Here is a 17,758-nt window from a genome sequence, read left to right as displayed (position 1 = left end):
AGAACAGCATAGGGCACCTGATTCACGCCCTCTACTGCTCAATACTGAGGCTGCTTCAGTTGGACGGAGCCCCAACTGCAAAGCAGGGTGCACCGGAACAGCTTCTCACCTAGGGCCCGTGTCTAAGCCACTACACTCTGCAGGACACCAGCCTTGAACTCAGTGCTCCGGAAGAGACCGGATGCCAGCGGGAATTGCCTCCAGTGATGGCTTCCCTGTGCTCACTGTCGCCCTCAGTGCGCCTTGCGCTCTAAGCCTCGGATTTTCAAACCTTTATTCTCCCTATCACAATATTTCCTTAGGGGAGGGGGTCTCTAGGAGAACTGAAAGTCGGGCATCCTGCATCTTACTCGGGCCAAGTAGGTACCAGAATCCCTCTTCGGACCCAAGCAACTAGATGCCCAGAGGATGCTGGCCAGGTCCCAGGAGGCAGGTCTGGTCTGGGGCTTTGATCCCGGCTCTGGAGGGCCCGCCCACTTCGGTAGGCAGGGGCAGGGATGAGGTCCGGGTTCAGGACCTGAGGGTTCATACCCAAGAGTCACACAGCAAGGTGGCAGGGGGTTGCTCCGCTCTTTGTCCTCCGGGAGGTTAATTAAAGAGGTGACCCACAGGAGGCTGGGCAGACTGACCTCTCCAACTGCCCGATTGCCTGGCAACACGCGGTGGGCAGAAGAGTCCTGCCTGCCGACCATGGAGCACCGTGTGAAAGTGAAGTCCTGGGTAGAAGAGAATCGGGCCTCCTTCCAGCCCCCGGTTTGCAACAAGCTTATGTGAGTCCCCAGCACCCGTGACTTCTACCCACCCCTTTTCTTGTTCCTCTTCCCCCACCTCTTCCTTTTTCAATCCCCACCCGCTCCGGCCTGGAGTTCCCCACCGCTAGAAGTGTGCCCAAAGGGGTTTGCCATCCACCTGGTTCTTTCAAGCGAGGGTGAGGACTGGCTGTTTCAGGTTTCAGTACCTCAGTCTGTTCCTCTTTCTGGAGACCACAGTAGAGACGGTGGCTTGGACTTCTGAGTCTGACTTGAGTGTCTCTGAGGCTGTGAGAGATGAGGTGGCCGGATGCGACATTCCTTCCGTGACTGAAAGCAACCATACACCTTGGGAAAATCATGGTTTTCAATGCCCCAGACTAGAATTTAGGAGCTAGAGACAGCTGGACCACACACCTCAACTCTGGCAAACCCTGAAGCCCCGGTGTCAGAGCACCACCTTCTTTGGATGGTGTGTGTGTGTGTGGGGGGGGGGGTTCTCCATAGCCTAGGCCGGCCTTAACTCACTATGTAGCTAAGAGTGGGCTTGAACTCCCAATCTTCCCGCTTCCACCTCCAAGTGCTCTTTCTGAGGTGCTGGGGGTAGGACCGCAGGGCTTCTCATATGCTAAGCAAGCACTTTTCCAAACTGAGTTACACCCCTAACCATGGGAGTTCTTCAGGCCCTCCCAGGCCTTCTTACCTATAGTATAACTGACCTGTTCACTCTGCCTTTCTGCTCAGACTTGCCCCTCCATCACCGTCCTCCCCCTCCCTCATCTCCACAGCTGAGCTCCCTAAACCCCCACCCCAGTGATCCCCATATTTGTGTGTCTTTAAGTCATTTCCAATGGGTAATGTCCTGAGACAGCTACAGCCACTTTCCCTCAGACAGGAGGATTAGGCCAAGTCTATACACATCATCTCATTGAGTTCTCACAGCCGCCCACATGGGGTGGGATTTAATAAGTAACTTTCCCCAGTGTCACAGAGCTAGCAAGGGACAGAGTCCACACGCAAGCCCAAAAACAGTTTGACTACAAAGTCCACGGACACCCTTGGTCACTACGCAATACCCCATAGCCAACCGTTACCTCCCCTTGAAGCCTCTCTCTCCTCTCTCTTTTACCTCTGCCATCCCCTCTAGCTTGGAGATTAATCGTTTTTGCTGCCTTCCTCCACTTCATCCTTGTCTTTAGTCTCGCAAGGCATAGCCTTGAGAGGACAAGGAGGAGTTGGAGGAGTGTGAATGAGAGACTCTGAATCTGTCCGTGTCACTCTGGTCAGTAGTGACTCCCTCACCTCCAGCCCTGCCCCCCAGCCTTCCAGCCCTCTAGAACTCCTAGGTCAATCATAACAATCACAGGACCTCCCTTTATTCAACCAGGAGGTATTTGTCGAACACCATGATGCGCTGGACTTTGGAGAATCGGCAGGAAGCAAACTGACAAGATGCCTTCCTTGTAGAAATAAGATTCTTGGGAAAGGGGATGTCAGTCAGTATGAACAGGCCTTGGCGGTAATCCTCTATCAGTGGGAGGGCTGAGTTTTCACAGAATCTGTGCCATGCCTGGCTCTAGCTTCTGATTCTTTGCTAGCATCAGCGACATTCCTTGGTTTCAAATGCATGATCCCAGCATCCACTTCATCTTCACAGACCCTCCCCTATTGGGAGTCTCCATGTCCAAATTTCCACTCTAGAAACTTCACTTATGGAGCTGGAGAGATGGCTTAGTGGTTCAGAGCACTGGCTGCTCTTCCAGAGGACCCGGGTTTAATTCCTAGCACCCACGAGGCAGCTAACAACTGCCTGTAACACCCTCATACAGACATGCATGCAGGCAAAACACCAATGCACATTTTATTTATTTATTTATTTATTTATTTATTTATTTATTTATTTAAGATTTCTGCCTCCTCCCTGCCACCGCCTCTCATTTCCCTCCCCCTCCCCCTCCCCCAACCAACTCCCCCTCCCTCATCAGCCCAAAGAGCAGTCAGGGTTCCCTGCCCTGTGGGAAGTCCAAGGACCTCCCACCTCCTTCCAGGTCTAGTAAGGTGAACATCCAAAAGGCCTAGGCTCCCACAAAGCCAGTACGTGCAGTAGGATCAAAACCCAGTGCCATTGTTTTTGACCAATGCACGTTTTAAACAAAACTCACTTACATTGCACTGAGCAAAACACAGCTGGAACTGTCGCCCGCTCCTTGTCAGGACTCCTATCTCCTCACGGTATTGTCTTTCTCTTTTGTCCCATCGACACTGCCCCCTACTGCAACAAGATGCCGTAAAGCACTGTTAGACAGGCTCTGGGGTTCACACCCAGCTCTCATCCCCTATGACTGTGTGATGTGAAATGTAGCTCACTCCGTTACGACTTACTATACCTGCAACAGCCCTGTTTCTGAATAGGTTCACCTTCTGAGGTCTTGGGATTAGGCCTCCACTATAAGAAATGGACCAGTTAGAGGATTCAACCTGTAACACCTCCAGAGAGATTTTGCATTCTGATTGGGAGGCGGCGGCGGGGAGGGGGGGGTCATAGTTCTCAAACTTGTTCAAGAACTTTTTGTATATATCATAGTAAAGTCTATTAATAAAAGGCCAAAAAATGGCTGAAGGGATGTGTCAGTGGGTAAAGGCACTTGCCCTCACAAGCCTGAAGGGCAGAGTTCAATCTCTAGGATCCATGTGATAGAAAGAAGGAACTGATTCTCAAAAGCTGTCCTCTGACCCCTATACTTAACAGCTTATGAGATCATCACTGGGAGAAGCCAGAGAAGGAACCTGAAGGCAGGAACTGGAGCAGAAGCCATGGAGGGGTGCTGCTTGCTGGCTTGCTCCTCCTGGCTGGCTCAGCCTGCTTTCTTATAGAACCCAGGACCACCAGCTCAGGGATGGCATCACCCACAGTGAACTGGGCCCTCCTCCCACCAATCATCAATGAGATGTCTGGCTCATAGACCGGTTTGATGGGGGCACTTTCTCAGTTGAGCTTTGTTCTTCCCAAATGACATAAAACTATCTGGAGAAAAAAAAACCAATAATAATAAACCTATGATATGAATTAAAGTTGCCTGTCCAGATGAGGGAGCTAAACCCCAATAAAGTCAACTAACATGCCCAAGATTGCAAGAAAGCTAAACTGACCTCAGGAGGCTGGCTCCAGTGCTGGGTTTTGGAACACATGTCACACATGTGTCTGTTTCCCCTGCTAGATGTCGCAATCTCCTGAGTCCCCTGAGTGTGGTCCCCAGTGGTGCCAAGTCTCACAAGCAGACAGGTCGGGGTCTCCCCTTAGTTCCCCTGTCACTGGGATCTTGAGTTTGGCCCAGGGCCGTGAAGAGTGATGCTTTCCCATGCTGCTTCCTTGTTGGTCAGACGGCATGGAGACACACAACCACACACAGTGACACTTAAATGCATGAGGAACAACCTGGCCGTGAGGGAGGGGGGTCTGTCCTTCCCCAGATGCATGCACCAGGCCTCCTCCTGCACCCAAAGGTCCCTGTTCTCCCCCTCTCATTCGCAGGAGTTGATTTGGGTCCTGTTCTTGCCTCTTTACCGCAGGCACCAGGAGCAGCTCAAAATCATGTTCGTGGGAGGCCCCAACACCAGGAAGGATTATCACATCGAGGAGGGTGAGGAGGTAGGTTGTGCATGCTTGCCCTTTGCCATCCTGCTGCACTTCTGGGGGAGCAGACACTTCCATCCCAGCGCTAGAGCGAGTGGCCCAGAGAAGAGCAAATATGACTGCCACAGGAAGGAAAAATGGCTGCCTTAAAATTGGGGTGTCTGCAGGTGTACCTTTGATTGCCTTGTGCTCCGGGAACTCTACTGGGGAGGCCCTGTGATTGACAGGCTCTTGCTGTGGGGTCTCCACTTTCATGGACATGTGGAGGTCTATACTAATGATACTTCTCTTTCAACCTGAATACACATGATTGGTCTCGCATATGAGACACAAACCCTGAGGGATTCCATTGTACTCTGATTTCCAGAAGCCAGGCGCTCGCTCTCTCTCTCTCTCTCTCTCTCTCTGTCACATAGCAAGCAAAGTGTCTAAGAACACAAGGAAGTGGAAGGGAAGTGTTGGCTGGAAAGATGACAAGGGGGGAAGAGAATGATTGGTGCTGAAGAGGGAGCAGGACAAGGTGGCCCTTCTTACTGCTGGAGAGGACCAGTCCTGAGTTGCTAGGGGCTACGACGAGTCGGAGTCTGGAGACTGAATTCTGTGCTTTTCCACTCACTTACTGAAGCCGTATCCTACAAAAAGCAAAAGTTAAGTGTGATGACACACACCTGTAATCCCAGCTTTCTAGAGGCGCGGTAAGGAGGATCAAGAGTTCAAGGACAGCCTAGGACACTTGTTTGAAGAGAAGAGGAGCAGGAGGAACAGGAGAAGGAAGAGGAGGAGGAGAAGAGGAGGAGCATCAGGAGGAAACAACAACAACCACTACCACCCCTCCCGGGAAATAGATCCCCAGTATAGATCTGGATGTGGTGGGAAAGGATCACCGTAAGGTGCCCCTTATTTTCTGGGAGACCTGGTTCTGGGCTTTGAACCTCCACCCGCATCACTGACATTCCCCACACCAATCTAGGACTGCTCACATAAACCCTTGAGAATTGCTCTGTCAGAAAATACTGAGGGCCCAGTGTGTGTGTTGGGCACCAGCCCACTAGGCAGAGGGTGACGGCCCTGCGGCAGTGGCCTGAGTGAGCAGAACCAGTTACACACACACACACACACACACACACACACACACACACACCTTCTCTAGACCATTAAACTCTGAAAACCTTTTCTGTGATTAAAAAAAAAAAAGATATGAAAATCTAAAACTACAGAGGGAGGCGGATCATGGCTGAGTGGCTGTGGTGACTGAGGCCCAGCTAGCCTTTCCTGCTTGCCTCTGTCAGCCTCATCTCTACTCTAGGGTAAGCCTGCTGTCCGTGTCCACCCCGCCTGCCCCTGATCCATCTCTCTCATTCTTCTTTGCATATTCATCTCAGGGTCTCTCCATGCTGCTCAGGTGGGTGGGTGTCTGTGACAGCTGGTTTGGATGTCAGCTTGACACAGGTCATTGGAGAGCAAGGGAGTCTCTACTGAAAAAATACCTTGCCAGGCGGTGGTGGTGCACACCTTTAATCCCAGCACTCAGGAGGCAGAGGCAGATGGATCTCTGTGAGTTTGAGGCCAGCCTGGTCTACAAAAGCTAGTTCCAGGACAGGCTCCAAAGCTACAGAGAAACCCTGTCTTGAAAAAGAAAGAAAGAAAGAAAGAAAGAAAGAAAGAAAGAAAGAAAGAAAGAAAGAAAGAAAGAAAGAAAGAAAGAAACCTCAGTAAGATCTGGCAAACCTGCTGGGGCATTTTCTTAATTAGTGGGAGGGTCCAGCTCATGGTGGGTGGTGCCATCCCTGGGCTGCTGGTCCTGGGTTCTAAAGAAAGCAGGCTGAGCAAGTCAAGGGAAACAAATCAGTAAGCAGCACCCTCTATGGCCTCTGCATCAGCTCCGGCCTCCAGGTCCCTGCTCTGTTGGGGAGCTCCCGCTCTGCCTTCCTTCACAGATGAACTGATGCGGAAGTGGAAGCCAAACAAGCCCTTTCACCCCCAAGTTGCTTTGGTCATGGCGCTTCATCATAGCAATGATAGCCCCGAGTAATACAGTGCCCACGAGTCCCAGGGACAATCTATGTCTGGATTCATCTGGTGGCTGAGTGATGAAAAGGGCTGGCTTCAATGTGGAGGGACAGCTTGGTGGCTCGGAGAACTCTAGCTGGAGGTAGGTTTGTGATATTTAGACCTACTGTTTGGCAGAAGGGCAGAGGTCGGTGCCTCCCCAGTCCTTGGGCAGCCTCAGAACACAGCACAGGCTCAGCACCCTCTCTGTCCTTGCCTGTCCTCACTAGAGCCTGAGCAGCCAGCCCCTCTGAGTGATATGTAAAGCACACGGGATACTGGCTGAGCTGGATTTCCCTTCTTGGCTGAGCTCCAGCCTCTGTGACAGCCCTTGGGGGCCCTGCACCCACACTCCCCACTCCTCACTTACCCACCTCATGCTTTTTCTGGTGATTGCCAAGAATCAGGACAATCGGCTGGGAAGGAGACAAGGGTCCTGTGTCTATGGAAAAAGGCAATGTGCACAGGGTAGAAACTTAATACATGTGGGTCCTTACCTGTTCCTGTCTCCCCTGCCTGTGAAGTCCTTTTCAAGGCACAGAAGCCAGACTCAATTTAATATCCGCGCGAGCTGGTACACTTAATCTTCCAGCCAGCCCGAGGCCTCAAACATCATTTGCTTCCCAAGGAACGTAATTCCTTTTGGATTGCCCAGGGCTGATGGTGATTTCTGCTGTCAGGGCTATGCCCTCTGCTGCAGGCCAGCCCGCCCCTTATCACAGGGAAGGCCTCCGGGCAGGGGGCAAGACAGGAAAATTCCACCTCTGCCATCTAGCTTTGATCCGTAGCTGTTGATAATGTCTTGTAGTCAGCCTGGAAAGGGTTTGAAACTGTTCCCTTTCTCCCAAGTTTCCCTGATATTAGCAGGTTCTGGGGACCTTGGCCCCTCCCATAACCCCGAGGTACCTCCTCCCCTCTTCTGTCATCTATCATGAAAGGACCCAAGACTTATACTGAAAATTGATCTCTCTCTCTTCCTACACACACACATACACACACACACACACACAGAAGCATGTACAAGCTCAATAGCTTCCTATGAGAAAACGTAATAGGTTTTTCTGATTTGTATTCAGTAATACACAGTGTGTGTGTGTGTGTGTGTGTGTGTGTGTGTGTGTGTGTGTTGTGGGGGATTAGACTCAGAGCCTCATACAGACTGCATAATAAACATTCTACCATGGAGCTGCATCTTCAATTATATGGCTTATTTTTAATAATGAAAGTAAATATGGTTCATTGTAAAAAAAAACATAAGACATGCAGAAAGAAACCTTTGCCTCACTCATAACCACGAACACCATCGCCTGTGTTACATATGGGCTACCGTGTAATTAGAATCCTCTGGGATTAATTTTTTTGCTTCCTTTGTTTTTGGAGACAAGGTCTCACTCTATAGGCCAGGCTGGCCTCAAACTGAAGGCCATCCTTCTGTCAATCAGAGGTAGAATAGAAAACGTAGTAGGAGTTCCCTAGAGAAAGCCCAGCCATCAGCTCAATCCACCCAGGCTGCCAACTCCCACAGGCCAGCACCAGAGCTTCTCAATGACCGGAGGAATACACATGGCTCCCAGAGTCACACACAGTCCCAACTTCAACCCCAGGACTCACCAGTTTAGACTAGTTGCTTTGAGTTCCATCTTTATTTCCTTCAGAATGGGGCTAATGTTGATATTCAGGTTGTTAGATCTCTGATGTGCAGCCGGGTGGTGGTGGTATACGCCTTTAATCCTAGCACTAGGGAGGCATAGGCAGGCAGGTGAGTTTGAGGCCAGCCAGTTCTACAGACAGACTCCAAAAGGACCCTTCCTTGAAAAAAAAAAGATTTCTAATGTGCGTGAACCAGTTTATGTTATGGAGTATTTTCTACTGCTGAGCCACTGAATACTCTTATCCAGCCTTCTACATCCTACCTTCCAGCCAGGCACGTGCTGTTGCCTCCTGAGGACTCTGATGATAGCCTGTGTGTTCCAGATGTGACCCCTGTATGTCTCCAGCTTTTTTGTCTATGGCCTGGACCAGGGGGTGCAAGGGGCCTCAGGGCAGCAGTGCTGGAGCTGTTCACAAGCCCGGAGGTCTTCAGGAAGCTGTTCCAGCTTTCTGGACAGAATTCAGGTCCTGGAGAGGAGCCGAGGATCTAAAAGATGGAGCAGGAAGGTCCCAGGCGTTTTGTTTTTCCACAGGTGTTTTACCAGCTGGAGGGAGACATGGTTCTCAAAGTCCTGGAGCAAGGAAAACACCGGGATGTGGTCATTCGGCAGGGAGAGGTGAAGCTGACCCCAGGGAAAAGAAAGAAAGGCAGAGAGCGTCAGAGCAGAAATCCACCCCAACTGTTTTTCCTGTCCATCCTCTGGACTTCCTCTGAGCACCAACATTCCCTCAGGTTTCCTGGTAGAGGCTGGGGGGAGAATAGGGTCCAGGGTGTACAGGCAGAGCTTCCTGCTGCCCTGTGCGTCACCCAGCATACCAGGGGGGGGCACTGAGGTCACCTTGAGGGATTGCAGCCATCCTGGGCTTCTGTTCTCCATCCCTACAGATATTCCTCCTGCCTGCCAGGGTGCCCCACTCCCCTCAGAGGTTCGCCAACACCATGGGGCTGGTGGTTGAGAGGAGGCGGCTGGAGAGCGAGCTGGATGGGCTGAGGTAATTGCTCGCTCTTGCCCTGTGGGCTCGGGTGATCAGAGGGCTAACAGCAGAGGGGCATAGTTCAAAACTATAGTGGGAGGGATCCGTGATAGACTCAAGAGAGCACTTCCTGGCCACCAAGAGACTAAAGGGCTGGGCAACAGGAGGTGGTGGAGCCCCTGGATTTGCTGGTGACCAGGGAGGGGAAGTGGGTTTGGTCATGAGGGAGGAAGTCTCTTTGGGTGCACATGACGTCTTTGGCTGGACCTGGCATTTGTGCTTTCTGCAGGTCTGCTAGGAAGCTTGGGGGGGGGGGGCGGGCGGGCAATGCAGACTGGGAGAATGAAGGTCACATGTTTTGGTACAGGCAAATACTACTGCTTCTAACAGCCTGGGACTGCAGAAGCTATCCTTGACCGGTGCCTATGCACCTGTGTCTCTACCCCAGATAACAAGCATGGACATCTGGCTGGCCACAGTTATGTGCCAGGCACCAGCTAGGGGGTTCTGTGCATATTTATTTACCCTACATCCCACATGATGCTGGGGGCTATTTTACCATCTGCTCTCTTTGAAGCTCTGGCTACTGAGGAGAAAATAGGCCCAGGTAAAATAACTAAGCAGACCTGGCATTACTGATACAAAGCCAGCATGCATGTTGGATCAGCAAGGTGGAAGGGTAGAGTCAGACTCCATCTTCCTTCCTTTGAAGTCCCTTTTCCCCATCAGTCTCTAGACCAGTGGTTCTCAACCTGTGGGTCTCGACCCCTTTGGGGGCTGAATGACCCTTTCATGGGGTCGCCTAAGACCATTGGAAAAGCCAGGTCTTTACTCCCAGCACTTGGGAGGCAGAGGAAGGTGGATCTCTGTGAGTTTAAGGCCAGCCTGGTCTATAGAGTGAGTTCCAGGACAGTCAGGGCTACACAGAGAAACCCTGTCTCAGGGGTAAGAAGAAAACAGACGGGGGTGAAACATCAGGAAGGTTAAGAACCCCTGGTCTAGACTGTTGTGCTCTAGAAGGAGGAATACTTCAAGCTCAAAGGACCAAAGCTTTTCCAGCAACCAGAATCAGAATTCTTTGTCCTACATATTCTGTTATAATGGGCATGTCTTTTTTTTTCTTTTCATTTTCTTTTTCTTCCTTGTTTTTTCTTTTACACGCCAGCCAACATGACGACTGAGAGGGGTGTGTCTATGGTATGCAAGCCCCTCCCCTCTGAGTGCTTAGGCCCCATCCCATACCTACTGACTCCGCCCTTCCTAGGTCCTAAGCCCCACCTCCAATCCTCTAAATACTTCCTCTATACTAGACATCTTTAAACACTCATTTTTCAATGAGTTGAAATCACACATATTTCTTGTCAAAGTTTAGAAGCATAGAAATTCAAAATGAACTAACTTAAAACGACCTGCCACTAAGGGGAGGTATTTTATAGTTTGTGAATTTAATTTTATTCCTCTTGTTCCCCCCTCCCAAGAAAACAGAACCCAAAGCCCTTTGCCATTGTTCAGCTAGGCCTTTCTGTTCACACGTCTCCCTCATAATCCTGCTGTCTTGCTGCATGCATAGGCTTAAGTTCTGTTTTGTTTGGTTTAAAAATAAAGATTTGATGTTGAACCAGTGAGATAGCTCGGTGTCAAGGCTCTTGCTGCCCAAGCCTGAGACCCTGAGTTTGATTCCTGGGATCTGCATGGTAAAAGGTCTAAACTTTTGAAAGTTGTTCACAAAATCCTCTTCTGACCTCCACAACCCATTCCATGGCATGCCCACATACCCACTCCCAACAAATTAGTAAATGTAAGAAAAAAATTCATGAGGCACTGCAGACTTCTAGAATTTACACAGTTTGAATAGCTGAAGCCACACGGTCACTGAAGAAGTTCACGAGTATTTCTAAACTGTTAAAAGGTTCCTAAAAAATATACAGCTAATGGTGATGCCATAGTCTACAGCATAATGGCTCATTGTGTAGGGAGATAGCTGGCCTTAATTATAAAGGAGGTTCTCTAAAGGGCTTTATGGAGGGTATAGTGAGTTATTGGTGTCCTCAATAACATTTTATAGCAAATTCAATAACGGGTTTCATCTGGCTGCTTTTGACCTTTAATAAAAGCCAGGGGCTCAACATTAAAATGCCACCCTGAAGGCCATTCCTTAGGGCACTGCGGCCCTGTAATGAAGTTTCTGGTATCCAGTTTCCTCCTAGGGTAGAAGCTGGGTGGGTGTATGATGTATCTACTGCCTGTCTCTCTCCATAGGACTATCTCTGCTTTTCAGGCGGGAGTTGAAAACCAGACAGAACTGGACTGATCTGGAACTGGCTCAGGGATTAAGCATTCTGTGGACAGTTGCTCCCAGCACCTGTTTTGGGCCACTCCATGAGGGTTAGCGGAACACCACAGCTCTGCCTGCGGAGGGGATCCCTCTCTGTCGGGATATGGGTGCTTGCAGGGGTGACCGAGACTGTGTGTGTGTGCCAGAGAAAGCCAGGGCTGTGCTCAAGTCCAAGGGCAGAGGTGAACTCCGACCTCTGAAACAGAAGTCCTTCCCTCATGGTGTGGTGTGGTGTGTGTTGCACTTGCTGCTGAAGTTTCCCTGTATGATGACCCAGAGCCCGAAGAACAAACTTCAAGCTGCCCGGGACTCAGGCTCAAGTTCAGCTTCCTTTTGCTAAAGACAAATACACTTGAACTGAATGTTCTCCAAGCTTCTGTCTTGAGTGTAGCCTGCCCTGCGACATACAGGCTGTGTGATCCCACTGAATCATTGCTTCTGAGCCTGAGTTCTACCTGCTTTGCATATGCCAGGTGTAAGTGTGATCCCTGGGCTTTGCCAACAGAGATGACAAAACAGTACAGCTATGCAGGGCCTGAGCTCAGTAAAGAGCCCGTAAGCAGAGCCCAGCCTGGACCAGGCTGCCCCAAAGCTGCCTCAATGGGGTATTGTTGTGGGAGCTCTTTCGGCTCCTTCAGCCAATAGCTGCAAACTCAGCGGCTACTGGCTGAAGGAGTGGAAGGAGCTCCCGCAACAGGGTATGAATTACCTTGACCTCTGTTTTGACAGGTACTATGTAGGGGACACTGCAAATGTCCTCTTTGAGAAATGGTTCTACTGCGAGGACCTTGGAACACAGTTGGCCCCCATCATCCAAGAGTAAGTCACCAGCTTGGCCCCACCCCTCACTGTCGTTCAGCTTCGCAGTGCCCACTGACCTGGACCCGTCAGGTCTGAGAGTGAAAGGGAGTCTCCCAGCTCTGGGATGGGATGAGAAGCTCTGCAGGGTTGGGTGATCAAGTCATGTGAGAGGCTATGAATGTGTCCTGGCTCCTGGGTGTGGTATATGCCTCACTGGCATGGTGACAGGAATGCGGCCATTCCCTACTGTCTGTTTGTCCCTGCAGGTTCTTCCGCTCTGAGCAGTACCGAACAGGAAAGCCTGACCCTGGTGAGGCCTCTGACAGCCACATTTTCTTCCCTTTCTCCCTCCATCCCGCCCTGTAGTGGAGTAGAGTGTCTTGACCAGGAGCCTCTTCCTGAGCCCTCTGTCCAGAACTTAAAGTTCTGAGCAAATGACACCAAGCAGCACCCCCCTGTGGCTGTTCAACCATTAGGCTGCACCTAAAACCCATATCTGCTATTGAGTTAGGGCTCCTGGGACCCGGCTGTCCTGGGGCTGGGCGCTGAGCCTGGAGGTCACTGCTCGTCACTGTTGTCGTTGGCACAGACCAGCTGCTCAAGGAGCCACCATTCCCGTTGAGTACACGATCCGTCATGGAGCCTATGTCACTGAAGGCATGGCTGAGTGGTCACTCCAGGGAGCTTCAGGCAGGCACATCCCTCAGCCTGTTTGGGGACACTTATGAGACCCAGGTAATACAGCTCAGGGCCCTCGGCATCTATTCATCTGGCACCTGGGAAGTGGGAAGTGAGTGAGTGTGTGTGTGTGTGTGTGTGTGTGTGTGTGTGTGAGAGAGAGAGAGAGAGAGAGAGAGAGAGAGAGAGAGAGAGAGAGAGAGAGAGAGAGAGAGAAGCAAGAGAATAACCTTCCTGTTCCCTCTCTGTCTCAGAGAGTAACAGTGTTTCTGTGGCTGGATGTCTCTGGTAGCTTCATGGTCCCTCAGACAATTCACTTTCAGAGTAGGAGGTTCTTCGCTCATTACCAGCTTTCTGGGTGCCTGTCAATTACCTACCCCTGGGCTTTTGGCACATGGGATCTTGGAAGCTGAAGGGAAAGAGTTATTTGGCAGAGGACTGGGCAACAATGTGAGCGACGATAAGAAGCTGACCTTTCCTCTACTATTGCTGCTGCCTTAAGCTTCGATAAGAACAAGACAGTTGCTATGGACAAATTAACTCATGGCTGCCAGTCATGGGACAGCTTATTATTATTTACTAGAGAGACCACAGGAAGTCCTAGGAGGATAAAGGAAAAAAAGTCAAGGAGGGCTCCTGGAGGAGGTGTTGTAGATATAGAATTTTTTAAATAAGAAAATTAGATTTATATATTTTATGTTTGTGTGTGTTGGCCTACATGTATGTAAGCACATTGCTTGCCTGGTACCTGTGGAGGCCAGAAGAGGGTGATGGACCCTCTGGAGTTGGAGGTACAGATGCTTATGACCGTGAGGGTCCTTTGAGAGAAGAAGTGTTCTTAGTCACTGAGCCGTATCTCCAGCCCCCCAGTAGAGTTGTGAAGTAAGTGTGAAGGTTTTCAGGAGGAAGGGAGTGAGGCGGACGGAGCATTTGAGGGAGGAATGAAGGACTGAACAGCCTCACCCTGCAAGCAGCTGAGGCTAGGCAGAGCTAGCAGAGAGTCCCTAACTCTTCCTGGAACTCTGCTGAGCTAGACTAAGGGAGGGGTCCTGTCCTAGAGACAGTGGGGCTTCACTCAGGTGTCAGTGAGGAGGCTAGGGTGGCATTTCACGGCTGTCTTCCTTCCTTCGTGAGGCTAGGTCAGAGGACATGATGTCACAGGGAGACCTACAAGGATGCTGGTAGTCCAGTGTGCGGTAACTTGCCAACGGCACAGCCTACATGGTTAGAAATAGTCACTCCGGGTCAGAAAGATGGCTCACTGCATAAAGGTGCTTGCTCTGCAATCCTGGCAACCTGGGTTTGATCTTTGGAAGCCACATGAAGGTGGGAAGAGAGAACCAATTTCGGTCTTCCTCTGATCACCAATGCATGTGTGCCCACACATACACACCATGTGCCCACACATACACACCATGTGCCCACACATACACACCATGCACTCACAAATGATGGTGGTGATGGTGACGGGGATGATGATGATGAAGAGGAGGAGGAGGAAGAGGCAGAAGAAAGGGAAAAGAGGAGAGAAAGAAGAGCAGGAGGAGGAAAAAGAAAACTCTCACCCCAGGACAGGAGGCCCACAGAGTATAGGCTTGGACTACTTTTCCAGTACCAGGGACACCCAAAGCTTATGAGAGGCTGTGATAATGGAACATAAAACCTGAAGCCCCTTCACCCATCACAGCCATAGCAGTGGCTTCCTCCCCCGTCCCCCATCTACCTGCTCTAGTTTTCCATAGAAAAATATCTATTTCCCCCTATTACAGCCAGCGGGAGCACCAGCCAGCCCTCAAGGGTCATAAGGCCAGTAGGCCTCAACCTCTCTCTCTCCTTCTCAAGTCACACTCTGAACATCTCACAGGAAGGGTGAAGGAAAGCTGGGGAGCTGGGGTGAGAGTGTCTGAATGTGAGCTGGTGACACGCACTAGGAGGAAGGGCAGAGGGCATGTGTGTGTGCGTGTGTGCATGTGTGTGTGCTTGTGTGTGTCTGCATGTGTGTGTGTGTGCGCGCACGCGTGTGTGTGTGTGTGTGTGCGTGTGTGTGTGCGTGCGTGTGTGTGTGTGTGTGTGTGTGTGTGTGTGTGATCATGAGCGATTGTGCATAACGAGCGGGCAGCCCCTGCTGCCAGGCTGGTGACAGAGACCCTCCCTTCTGATCCCTGACAAGTTAAAGCCTTGTCATATATGAGGCTGCAACACTGCCCCGTCTTGCCCCTTGAAGGTCATCGTGGTTGAGAACCAGGGTCAGGGCTATCTCCTAGGTGGGCAAGACCCCCACCCCCTAAACCCTGCTTTGTCTCCCACCAGGTCATTGCCCATGGACAAGGTAGCAGCAAAGGCCCAAGACAGGATGTGGACGTGTGGCTGTGGCAGCTGGCAAGTGGGATCCCAGGACAGGGTGGCACAACTTCCTGTCCATGGAGATTGGGTTGTTCCTGGGCCTCAGGTTCCCATAGTGAGACCTACTTTTAGAGCCCACTTGCACGGCAGGCTTGGGGCTGTTAAAGTAGGTGTGGAGGCCCAACATTTCCCCATCATCTTTCATTGTTCTGTTTTATTTTTGTGGTGTTGGAATGGAACCTAGGGCCTCCTGCAAGGCAAGAGGTCTGCCATCAAACCACCACCACCACCACCCCGCACCACCCCTCCACCTCACCCCCCACCCCCCACCCCTCAACACACACCCTTTTCTTACTGAGACAGGGTTTCACTGAGCAGCTCAGGCTCACCGGCCTCCTTTGTTTCTTCTGTTCTTTCACAGGAGGGTTCCTCTACGGTGACAATGGGAGGACAGTGTGTAGGCCTGGCCCCAGATGACAGCCTGCTGGTGCCTGCAGGGACCTCGTGAGTATATGCCAAGACTTTCCGAAACTGTGGAACAGCCCCCACCTCTGGGTCATGCCCGACTCCTGCCTGTCTGTGTCTACACAGGTACACGTGGGAGCGAGCACAAGGCTCTGTGGCCTTGTCTGTGACACAGGACCCTGCCTGTAAGAAGCCCCTGAGGTGACCTTCGTGTGTGGGCCCCAAGCAGTCATAGGGTGCCTGAGAGCGGTCGTGGAAGCTGCCGTTTCTAAATAGCTCTGCTAGGATCATTGCATCTTCATGGACATGAAGCACCTTAACCGGCTTCTTGCTTGGCTGTGGCTTTTCCCTATCATCCACCCTCCTGCCGTCGTCAGCCCAGGATGCCAGACTCCCAGGGCACCAGCAGCTCCCCTCTCTTTTAACAGCCATAGTCACACACTGTTCAGCTAGATTCGTATTGTCCCCATGAGCCCACCATCCTGCCCCCGAGAAATCTCTCAATAAAGGCCCCTGGTGAACGAGGGTTCGTGAGTTATAGGTGGCGGAGCCTGAGTTCCTCTGTGATGTGTTGTGTCTGGGGTTTGGGAACAGCTGTGACCTTAGGGTGTCACCACCTCTGTGGATGGGCATTTCTCCCCGTGTATGCAACCCTGACCCACACATGTGCGGGTCCCGCCGTGGTTGTACAGCTGAGTGCCTCTTTGTCTCTTTCTCTGTTCCCATTCATTGATTTAGCTGTTAACTGAAAAACAGCAAACCCCACTCTGCTGAGTTTCTTTCTCAGTCACGGAAGTCATTCATGCTAACTGTGGAAAATAGAAATCTTTACAACATAAGTCCCCGCCCCCAGAGTTAGTTACTACTCACAACTGCTACAGGGGAGGACTGGGAAGTGGGACATCCATGAAGAGACATGGACAGCCTCCCTGGGCACCTGGGATCAGCGAGGGACGTCAGCCAGGAACTTCAGTGAGAAGCCTGAGCCTGCGTCTGCACAGTCTGAGCCTGCGTCTGCATAGCCTGAGCCTGCATCTGCACAGCCTGAGCCTGCATCAACACAGAACAGGCCTGGGCTTAGAGGCAGAAGTTCGTCTAGGGAACTAGAACCCTATCTCCCTCCCCCAGCCTGGGGGCCCACTGCTCCAACACACTCCACTGGAGGGCAAAGAGGACCTGACTTTGCTGAGGGGTGTTCTGGCCCTGAGGGATGTGACACCAGCCGGTGCTTTCCTACCCCAAACCTTTGCCTAAGCAAAGAAGGATCATGTGGGTGCCTCCAAATGTGCACTGTCTGGGGTGGCCTGGTCCCTGCTTGACTGCATCTGCTTGACTGTGCTTCTGGGTGCCAAACCTGGGAAGAGAACACAGCATGTCTGGAGACGCTCTGAGGTCAGAACAGAGAAGGGTGGCTCCATCTGCCAGGCTTCCTCATTTCCTTCCTCACAACTCTCTATGAAGGTGACAGCACCTGATTTTACAGAGGACAATCTTATTAGAGTTTAACAGAAAACCCCAAAGCAGGCAATCTATAAATCTCTGCAGCGCCTTTTGAGTCGGGCCAGACATGCAAACAAACGTTAAAGAGGAAGGGGAGGGAAGCATTAGAGAAAATAAGGAAGCCTGGGTGTTAGAGAAAGTGTGCTTAGACCCAAGCTAGGAAGAAGAAGGAGAGCTATGCTCTCCCGAAGAAAAGACTTATATAGAGTAATCGGGCTGCACCTCCGGAAGCAACTGCGTTAGGGGATTGGGAATTCTAAGAAGGAAACTGCATCATCTCACTAAAGGGATAATTGCTCCTCCTGTCCCCTTAGCACAGCTTAAAGTACATCTACCTCCCTAGAAATGATCTCTCAGTCAAGGGATTGACCTGCCCATCTGAGTGCTAGGTCTCCACCCAGGCTAGAGAGAGAATTCTCTTGACCGGAAGGACGTAAGTTTCTCTTTACTGCTAAAAGGACACTGAAGATAGACCGACTCCCTAGGTGGAGGCCTCAGCTCTCCAGGGTTCTGGGGTTTTTGTCCGCTTTAGCTAGCCTGAGTGAATCATGGAGGAGGTCTCAGGAAAGCAGGGCAGAA

General features: G+C 51.2%; 1 protein-coding gene across 2 annotated transcripts; it reads left to right on the top strand.

Moving 5' to 3' along the window:
* Positions 1–510: 510 nt before the first annotated feature.
* Haao (3-hydroxyanthranilate 3,4-dioxygenase) lies at positions 511–16,219 on the top strand. Of its 2 annotated transcripts, XM_075955402.1 has the most exons (10): positions 512–770; positions 4,320–4,398; positions 8,616–8,699; positions 8,969–9,075; positions 12,122–12,211; positions 12,460–12,503; positions 12,783–12,928; positions 15,182–15,250; positions 15,636–15,718; positions 15,806–16,219. In XM_075955402.1, exons 1-10 carry the CDS (start codon positions 691–693, stop codon positions 15,882–15,884), a joined length of 861 nt encoding a protein of 286 aa, XP_075811517.1. In that variant the 5' UTR covers positions 512–690; the 3' UTR covers positions 15,885–16,219. The 2 variants fall into 2 exon arrangements, with proteins under 2 accessions (XP_075811518.1, XP_075811517.1); XM_075955403.1 differs by lacking the exon at positions 15,182–15,250 and having other exon boundaries at positions 511–770.
* The last annotated feature ends 1,539 nt before the right edge of the window (positions 16,220–17,758 follow it).

This window comes from Microtus pennsylvanicus, chromosome 21 (assembly GCF_037038515.1).
Source record: "Microtus pennsylvanicus isolate mMicPen1 chromosome 21, mMicPen1.hap1, whole genome shotgun sequence".
Taxonomy (NCBI): domain Eukaryota; kingdom Metazoa; phylum Chordata; class Mammalia; order Rodentia; family Cricetidae; genus Microtus; species Microtus pennsylvanicus.
This window is presented reverse-complemented; position numbering and strand designations above follow the sequence as displayed.